This window comes from Gobius niger, assembly GCF_951799975.1.
Source record: "Gobius niger genome assembly, chromosome: 20".
Lineage (NCBI taxonomy): Eukaryota > Metazoa > Chordata > Actinopteri > Gobiiformes > Gobiidae > Gobius > Gobius niger.
This window is the reverse complement of record NC_136871.1, coordinates 14066991-14076501: the sequence shown is the minus strand read 5'-3', so window position 1 is coordinate 14076501 and position 9511 is coordinate 14066991. Positions and strand designations below refer to the sequence as shown.

Below are 9511 nucleotides of genomic sequence, written 5' to 3'. Positions count from 1 at the left end.
TCTTTTTATGAACATTACATATTAATTGCAAATTTCTTCCGCTTTAGCACACAATGAACTATGTTGTTGAATATGATATTACCCTGTGGGGTAATGTGTCCTCTGTGTTTGACCCATCCTTGCAAACGGCCGGGGACCCATCTCCAGATGTGGAACCAGGCTGATGGTCAGTCACCTGCTTCACCTGGTTGATGGGGGAAACCAGAGTACCTGAAGGAAACCCATCCAGACACGGGGAGAGAAACAGGCAAACTCCACACAGAAAGATGTCTGTGTAGGCTCTCAATCGTACAGGAGTTGTTTATCGCAGATGAAGGTTCTTGAGTCATCTTCTGTACTCTGCAGTTGAAGTGTAGGACGGGCGATGGCCACTTCAACTACAGAAGACTCCAGAAGAACCTTCATCTACGACCCACACAGAAAGGCCCACGCGGTCCGGGAATCAAACCCGGAACCTTTAAGCAGATCTGTTTTTTTACTCAACTTGGTTGTCATACTTTTACTTTTTACAATATGTTTCTGTTGTTATCAAACTATCCATAGTTATCCATCAGATCTTCAGTAGCTGGGTTTGTTCATGAACAAGATGATGTTTGAGATATTTTTGTAGACACAAGAAACAATACTATGCTATCTAAAAGTTATTTTTGTCCATAAGCCACACTTACAGAATGAAGATATTTTAAAATTACCGCGTAAATGAAGACCTGTAATTAAGCCAATCTAAAGTTCTTAGTGAGATGCCACGTGTTATTATTAAACTCATCACAGACAGTAATTTTGTCTGTAACATACTGAATGTTAAAATGCACTTTTAGAATTGCACCGGGACAAATGTTTCACAGGAGATCCCTTGGCCTTTTTAAGTGAACCGAAACCAACAGTGCAAGCAGATGAGTGTGTGTCCTATGAACATTCTCTCTGTCATAATGTTATGTAAAATAAACTATTTGTAAACTGGAGGGAAGTAGTTCTGTCTGTGAAATGAAATGTTTGTGGAATTATCAAATTTCCTTTAAACTGGAATGAAACTGAAGTGAATTCATTTTTGAATAAAACAATGCACAATGTAAAGTTTGTGAGCCTTGACTTTTAACATTTTCTTTTACATTGTTCAGTCTTGTGTCATCCTCTAGATTTAAACTGTATTCACTCTAGGTCAGCGCAGTCCTCAAACTGTGGTATGTGAACCACTTGTGGTACTTGTGGGTTTCTTCAGGTGGCACTAAGGGTCATCTGCATTTTTTGATTTTTATTTATTAAAATAAATGTATACTAAATTGGATGGTTCACATCATCCAACATCACACAATCTGCTTATGCTAAGAGTTTAAAGTCATTGAAGTCATTAAAGGCACACTGCCTAACATTTTGGACTATACTGTTGCCATTACACGTGCTCCTAATGACCAGTTCAACACAGAAAATACTATTACTGCAGTGGGTTATCAAAGAATAGATTTGGATGACAACCTAGACTTATATAGCGCTTTTCTACCTTTATCAGGCCCAGAGCCTCAGAATCTGAAATTCTGCTGACTTTAGTCAACATCTCCATGGAGACGAGCTGGAGACGTACGGTAAAGTCACAGTCATGTCTCAGGAGAGGTGAGCTGCTCACAGCAAAAACACACGTTTGTTTAAACATTCGGTATTTGATCAAAATATCTGTCATAAAATAAATGCTTGTATTACAATTTTATTTATTGAGTAAAAGTCTATGCGGTGTGGCTTTAAGGAAATGTATTACTTGTATTGTTATTATTATTTTTAACAATGACAATGAATGGATCGGATAGACTAGTGGTAGCCTACTGGGGTCGGCCCATTAGTCCGACGTCTCAATATTCCGAAAATGTCCCATTGAGTAGGGGTTGAAAAATAAAATTAGATTCAAGAGTCCACAGACCTTAAGGTTAAGACCAATGGTTGTATATGGCTCTAATCCACAACACAACTCGGTTAGAGATGTCGGACTAATGGCAATTCTGCTCAAGGATACATTTTCAGAATTATGACACGTCGGACTAACGGGTTGTTGGACCAATGGCATGGCACCGTAGTACCAACCACTACATCTATGAAGACCACATACAACTAGACCCTCTGCACCACAGATCTGCACTGCACTTTGCCGGCCGGCCGGCGTACGTGCAGTGACGTCATGACGCCGTATAAAACCTCCCCTCCCCCTCTCCTCTGAGTGAGCGAGTGTAGCATTAGCCGCAGCAACAGTTAGCCGCTAGTCTGCCTTTCACATCAGTACATTGACACCGGGAAACGACGTGATGGAAATTGATTCGCTTCAAGAGGCGCTCAGAGGTCATTACTGTTTTCATTCTAAATATTAATGTATATCAATATCACGTGATGCGTCTTCACTTCCACTACTTTGATGTGATTGTGAAAAGGGGTATATGAATTGCTAGCTTAATTTGCTAAGAGATAGCCAAGACAGGCTAGTGTACTCGGCTGTCTCACGGAAATGCTTAGCCATTTGATCAACATATTAGCCCCGACAAAAAACAAATACGAGCGGCAGTCTGCGTATTTGCAGCTTGACAGCAATTTCTCAGTAGCAACGGGTTTCGGGGTATTGTTTGCAAGGTGTCGCCGATTGTCTCTTAATTCAAGTATGCCGGGTTATATAAATACAATGTTTCCAAATGCTTAGCTTAGCAATGAAGCTACACTTGTGCTATCCAGAGTTAGCCTGTACCCATATGAAGCCAAAGCACGAATTGTCCGGTTGTGTTGTCAGCGGCTGAGATTATTTGGAAGTTGGTGTGCTGCCCTTGTAATACTGTTTTGCATGTGCAAAGCCGTACATCAAGAATAATAACTAAATTGGTCAATGAAGTCATAGAAGGCTGTTTAAAGATTCAGAATCTATCTAGAGTAATTTGGAGACTAATCTTTGTTTGTATTTTCTCCCCAGACTTTGATAAAAAGTCAAAAAAGGAACCATGTCCTGTCCTAGAACAATTTCTATGCCACATCGCCAAGACAGGGGAGACCATGTAAGTGCACTCAACCATGTACTATCTGTACTTTATCTTCGAAATAGTATTTGTCACTTGTCAATCTCAAGTTCATTACATACAAACTGAAAATGTGTTTGTAATTACCATGTTCCTGAGAGTGTCACTTTACAAGCCTTCATTTCTTTATTTTTAGGGTCCAGTGGCCTCAATTCAAGAATTATTTCCTATTTAAATTGGAGAAGGTAATGGATGACTTCAGAGAATCGGCGCCTGAGCAGAGACTCCCTGCCAATGCAAATGTGGAGTCAATTCCATTTGAAGACATGAAGGAGAGAATTTTAAAAATTGTGACAGGATACAATGGGTGAGTGTTTTTCAAAACATGCTCTTAAACTTTCTAAATTCACTATGGAGTGATTATGAAATTTGATTCCACAATTAAGCAGTATAAGTGAGAAACTGAAATGCATAATTGTACCGTTACTCTTCATTGCAGAATTCCATTTACGATCCAGCGTTTGTGTGAGTTACTTACAGAACCCAAAAGAAACTACACAGGAACAGACAAGTTTCTTCGAGGTGTTGAAAAGGTAAAGCACTCAGATGATTCTCTAGAGTTGTTAAATATAGTGCCACCTTCACTATTTCACAATTTTGAAATCCTGTGTCCATTTAGAACGTAATGGTAGTAAGCTGTATTCATCCAACGTCCGAGTAAGTGTGTCAATATTTTTGACATGTTAATGTATTTCTGCCTTTATTGTGTTGACATAAAGTGCCGTGTGTAACAGTGATTTATTGCTACAGGAAAAATGGCTGTGGCACGGTCAATCGAATGAACGGAGTAATGCTTCCTGGGAACACATCTGCTTTTACAGAGAGGTTGGGAACAAACTGTTCATCTTTAAATTACTCTTAGTGAATGCTGAAACATTCCACATCTAATACTCCAAATCTTTTGAGTTGTGTTTAAACCTACCATCTTTCAGCTTCTATTATTGCTTTGTTATACAGAGTGATTTATTAGTAAATATGTTTAACCTTTCAGTTGGTCTGAGAGCTAACATTTCCTCGTTATTTTTCTAGATTATTATTTTAGCATAATTACTAATAACTAGAGGTTGACCAATATATTGGGCCGAAACATGGGTATTTTACAATAGAGCCTTACAATGAGCCCCCCACAACTTGCTCGGCTTCATAGGAGCTGAGAGACATTGAGGTGAAAATCACAAGTTTGTACACCTCGGATACTTAGAATCGTATTTTGTACATTTTATGTTGCACGCTTTTGCTTATAATTTTGGAACCATAAACAGATGGAGAGATTTTTGTCTTTCAAATGTCTTTCCCTTTGAAGTGCCTACTAAACATGTCCTGAATAAATCGGATCTATGCCCCTGGTGTAGCAGTTTCTGCCATAACAGTTCAACACTGTTACATCTTAGAAGCCTCATACACTGGATTATAGACATTGAAAATTGGCAATCAAATCAAAATCTTCAATAATTGGCATTGGCCTTAGAAAAACATATTGAATGACCTCTGCTCATAATAACTAGTTCTTTGTAGCACTAACTTTCTTATCTATCTAAAGATAGATTTGAAAGTAATTATTTTTCATTTTGTACACTGAACAAGAATATAATGTCTTTTCAATTCTTGCAGGAAAGTAAATGGTCCAGGAACCCCCCGACCACTGAATCGACCAAAGGTGTCTCTTGCCAATTCACTAGCAGCTAATGGTCTGCCAGACAGCACAGACAATAAAGACCTCATAGAGCAAGGAGAAGAGACAGAAAGCGGGTTAGTGATCTCTGCCCTGAACCCTTGTTTTCTTTTTGTTGAGCACTGTGGCCTTATCCAGTCTTGTTGCTTGTGTGCAGTGATGTTTCAGGGTCGGAAGGACCTCCCGGGGGCTCCGTAAAGACCAAACACCCGCACATAGATGAGGACATGGAGTCAGAGCAACAGGAAGTTAAGAGATTGAAATTCAGCAAAGATGAAGAGGAGGATGATGACGAGGAGGATGAAGAGGAGGAGTTGGATGCATTGCGACCGTCACATGGCTCATGTCTCTCTAAGGAAGCTGAAGCTGTGGTTCAAGACGATGAGGAAAAGGAAGACCACAACAAAGACAAAGAAGCCTCAAGTGCCACCACAGAGGACCAAGGTACCATTCTCAGAGCCTGGCCAGCTAGACTATAGGCTTTTAAATTCTTCTTTCTGGTGGTCAGTGTTGTCTCCGTTCGTTCTGAAGGATGTGATTGACAAAGTACACAATCAGAGAAACGCATGGTCCGGCCAACATGGCGGCTTATCGTGTGCGAAAACATAAAATGTAAGAAATATCGCACTGAAAATTGGCACCTTCTGCCAAATCACCAGGCAAACTACTTAACTATGATATTAGAGGGAGAAGTTAAAATGTTTATTTTGAATGAAACGCAGTTTGAGAGTCTTCTGCATTTGAGGGCTGTGATACAAATTTCCATCAGTGATATAAAACATAGTGGCTAATGATTGGCCAAGAGCAGACCCAGACATTCCTCTATTGAGCAGCAAGCAGGAGAGGCTGGCTGGCCAGGCTACCATTCTTACTGAATTTAATATACTGTATATTTACTTTCTGGTGTATTTAAGTTTATTTTGTTTGTTTTAAGTTGATAGTTCTTGTTGATGTAGTTTTATAGAGATACACGGTGCTCTTTGACACTTCCGGTGAACTCCAAATAATTAGTATTTGTGTGCAGAATATTGAGCACAGTCTAGACTTTGCCACTCGCAAGATGTCAAATAACTTCTGTGATGTATTTGGAAATGTTGGTAATGGTAAATAGTTCTGTGGCATGAATCAAAATCGTGTGCGAATGTGTTTTACGGGAAATTGGAGCTAAAAATCATTCCACAGAACTGTTCACAGCTTTCTGAGGTTTGATACTGAAGAAATCTCACCAGAGATCAAAGAAAAACTGACAACTGTTCAGTTTGCGTTGTGTTTCACACCAATTAAGTTGGTTTATATTGAACTGACGCTTCCCTGGAGCAGGTGCAAGCACAGCGGGCCCTGGCCAGAATGGCTCTGACAACAGGTGGTCTCCGTATGCTTCTTGCTACTTTGGAACGATCTGTTAATCTTTCCATATTAAAATGCAACAGGGCATGTCTTCGAAGACGCAACAGCCTGGTGCTCTTAACCAGTGTTTATGAATTCTTATAAAGATACCTGTAATCAGAGGCAGATTGTGGATAGACAACCTCAATATACAGTATTCATCTTTTGACATAGCTGTTCTTTTCTTTGTGCTCTTCCCTTTTCCAGAACCCTCCAGCAGCACTCAGTCGGACACGTGCACGGTGGGTCCAGAGCAGGATGCAGATGCGGCTGAGCGGGAGGTCCCATGCGGCTCCCAGGACGAGGGCAGCGACATGGACCAAACGGAGCAGCAGGCCCCCGCCGGTGTCCTGGAGAGCCCCGAGACGAGCCGCGACAGCGAGGAGAGCTGCAGTGACCCAGTTAGCAGCAGCAGCAGCAGCAGCAGCAGTAGCAGCGCGAGCAGCTGTAGCATAGAGGAAAGCACAGAGGCAGCCCGGGAAGAAGACGTGACCCTCACCCCCTCCAGCAGCACCACTGAAGCCCCCACAGACACGGCCATGGAGAGCGCCACCTCCAACACTGGGACAACTGAAGAGCCCATGGAGCAGGACTAGACTGAAGGCCACCTGCCGCCATGAGTGACCCTAAACCAGCTTGTCCTGCGGTCCAGCCTGACTGTCTCTGATCAGAGGACAACTGCACTTGGAAACACAACGCCTCCTCCCACTCTCGGACACTCCTCCAAAAATGGCTACCTAGCATTGACATGGGCGTACCAATCCATTATCATTTGACGTTTGATTTTTATTTCTTTTTTAAACTGGAATTATTTTTTATTAATCTTACCATGTGTTTTTACTCATGTTTCCCCCCCCCCCCCCCAAGAGGTGTATGGCCATGTTTTCCCTCTTTTGTTTAAATAGTGTGGTTTGGACGGAAGAATGCAGTGGTGCTCTGGTTATTTGTTTTGACCTGGGTTTTAGTCCCACTCTTGGAACCCAGCCACCAGCCGCTCTTTATTTATGAACTACTTTTGAGCTAACACATTTCAGTTGTTCAACCCAAGTATTAGTAGAACAGTGCTGTAGATTTAACACACTGCTTATACACTACCAACCCCAGTTAACAATACTATGACTGCTGTCTTGTCGAGGCGTCCTTTGTAAAGAAAAAAACAAAATCTCTATTTTGGATGCAGAAAAACCACAATAATTTATACAATAATTTCAACAATTCGTTCTGTTGGGTTATTTTGTCTTGTAGTTTTCAAAACCAGCTGTAAGTACAAAGATGACTTTCGCTTTCTTTGTATCGTGATGTCACCATGTTGTTCACTGACAGACATTTGAGAGCTGTTTCTGGTTCCAGTTCGACACCTGTTTTTGCAGCTGTACCTTTTGATATTTAGAATTTTAAATTTCTGTAAAGTAGAATTTTGTAGATTGTAATACAGTATGTGTTCACTGCCTTTGTGAAACCATATATAATTGTATAATTTCTGTGTATACTCTGAATGCTTTTGCTTTAAATGCGGTATTCAGGAACAGCAATAAATGTTAACATTTTTATGTGTGGTAGTGTTGGGTTTTTTGTCGTCTCGTACAGTTGTCTCTTCTGTTACTCCTGGATCTTTTGGCTGAAAAATGTGACTTGTGCATGATGGCAATTTCTCGTTTTATTTTACAGTCCCTATTTCCATTTTAGATTATGTAAATTTCCTGTCAATTCAGTCATAATTCTGCATTTACAATAGAGCTGGGACAAAATATCAGATGGAACCGCACTCCTTTGTAACAGACACGCACCACTTTGTTACGTTTTGTGTTCAAGCGCTTTTCAATGTTTACACTTCAAAAAATGTCATGTGGCATTTGGTTTATAAACTTTGGACACATGACTTTTTACACTTTTTATGGTAAGCCTGTTATTACTTCAACGGGCCTTCAACTCAAGACTGATAGACATATTTTCCCTATTGTGACTATAAGAGGCATTTTTCAATATAGTATGAGCTATAAAGTTTAATTACAATATTTCTAAGGTCCGTAACTACACAGGTTTATTAGGCACAAATCACCTTGCATTCGTACTTCAACTGGTAACACCAGGTGTTTTGTTGTGTTACATTTACCGTTATATTTTCTGTCATGCACAAAGTAAGCCCTCTTTAATCCTTGTGTTGAGAGCGTACGGCACCACCTCGGGGTTCATTGTGTTACATATTGGATTTGATAGAACCAGTTGTAATGGACCTCTCAGACAAGTACATATTTTGCAGTAAGTTGAACAACAGAAATCTAAACTCTACTTATAGATAGATAGATAGACTTATAGATAGATAGATTACTTGCAGTGAGGTAAACATTACACCCCTGAATCCATATCACCCACTGGCACGTTTCTGTCAGTCTCTTGTTCGTTATGTTGAGAAATTCACCCATACCCAAAAGTTAGACGCTGATGCAATTGCAGTACACGCTTTGACCTGCCATTTCTTGTGAAGGAAATAGGCGGGTATAAAGGATTTTACAAAGCTTGACTCCAATTGAATTTTAAATTTGCCCGAGCCTCAAAACAGACCAGGATGCGATCTGAGCGTGTATTGTAAAAAAAAAAAATGTATATATCTGGAATAATATTGAAAGCTAAAGCAGGTGTGTCAAACCAATTTAACTACAGTCTTCTACACAGTTTCAGGCGTCATCAGCAGCCTTTAGAGACAGGATGTGAGATGTGACTGGACAGCAGCATTACATCACAAATGAGAGTAATCTTTTTGTGTGAGCCTTTGCATGCCAACTCATGATATGGAAGATGACATAAGTGTCAGAAGTGTCCAGATCTCCTCAGGAAAAGGCTTTAAAGGCTCAGACAACATCCTTGATTGATTGATCAAAAACTCATGTAAATGCTCAATTATATTGTATAATTTACATACCATTACTGAATCTACCCATTAAGGCTCAGTAAGGTGAATAATCCCACAGGTGAATAATCCGGCTTGTAAAACAACAATTGGAACTGCTTTTGTTTTTGTGACTTACAGTATATTAGAAAAAAGCACTGATTCCAAAGCCTAAACAATGGGCCTGTATCTTTACCTGAGGTCTGAAGTTCCTCAGCAATGAAAGATCCTGGACTCCTGACCTATATTTTCCAAAAACAAGAGTTGTGTTTTGTTTCATTAACATATGAGTAATCGGTCAGTCAGTCCAGCTCTCTCTCTCAAGAGTGCAGAAACAGTGCCTCCCACTTTCTGATGTGCTTGCTCTAATCATTTCGGCACTGAAATTGCCTCTACTATAAAATATGTCTTGCTTAGAGCTAACTATAATTATTGTTTTTAGCTTAATCTGAACTACTGATACTTTTTTGTTTTGCTTTTTTTTTTTAAGTTCAAGTATACTTGTCAAATAAAAAAATACAAATC

At 40.1% G+C, this 9511-nt stretch overlaps 1 protein-coding gene across 1 annotated transcript; it reads left to right on the top strand.

Moving 5' to 3' along the window:
- Positions 1-2183: 2183 nt before the first annotated feature.
- Positions 2184-7616, top strand: ppp4r2b (protein phosphatase 4, regulatory subunit 2b). The gene is made up of 9 exons (XM_079578579.1): positions 2184-2322; positions 2939-3020; positions 3178-3348; positions 3481-3574; positions 3661-3698; positions 3792-3866; positions 4653-4790; positions 4871-5157; positions 6307-7616. Exons 1-9 carry the CDS (start codon positions 2289-2291, stop codon positions 6693-6695), a joined length of 1308 nt encoding a protein of 435 aa, XP_079434705.1. The 5' UTR covers positions 2184-2288; the 3' UTR covers positions 6696-7616.
- The last annotated feature ends 1895 nt before the right edge of the window (positions 7617-9511 follow it).

What these genes read in the sequence shown, in the direction of transcription:
- ppp4r2b (XM_079578579.1), top strand. Translation starts at nt 2,289, where the DNA reads ATGGAAATTGATTCGCTTCAAGAGGCGCTCAGAG. An exon ending in GCTTCAAGAGGCGCTCAGAG is followed by an intron (nt 2,323 to 2,938) that starts GTCATTACTGTT and finishes TTTTCTCCCCAG; the next exon opens with ACTTTGATAAAAAGTCAAAA. An exon ending in GGAGAAGAGACAGAAAGCGG is followed by an intron (nt 4,791 to 4,870) that starts GTTAGTGATCTC and finishes GCTTGTGTGCAG; the next exon opens with TGATGTTTCAGGGTCGGAAG.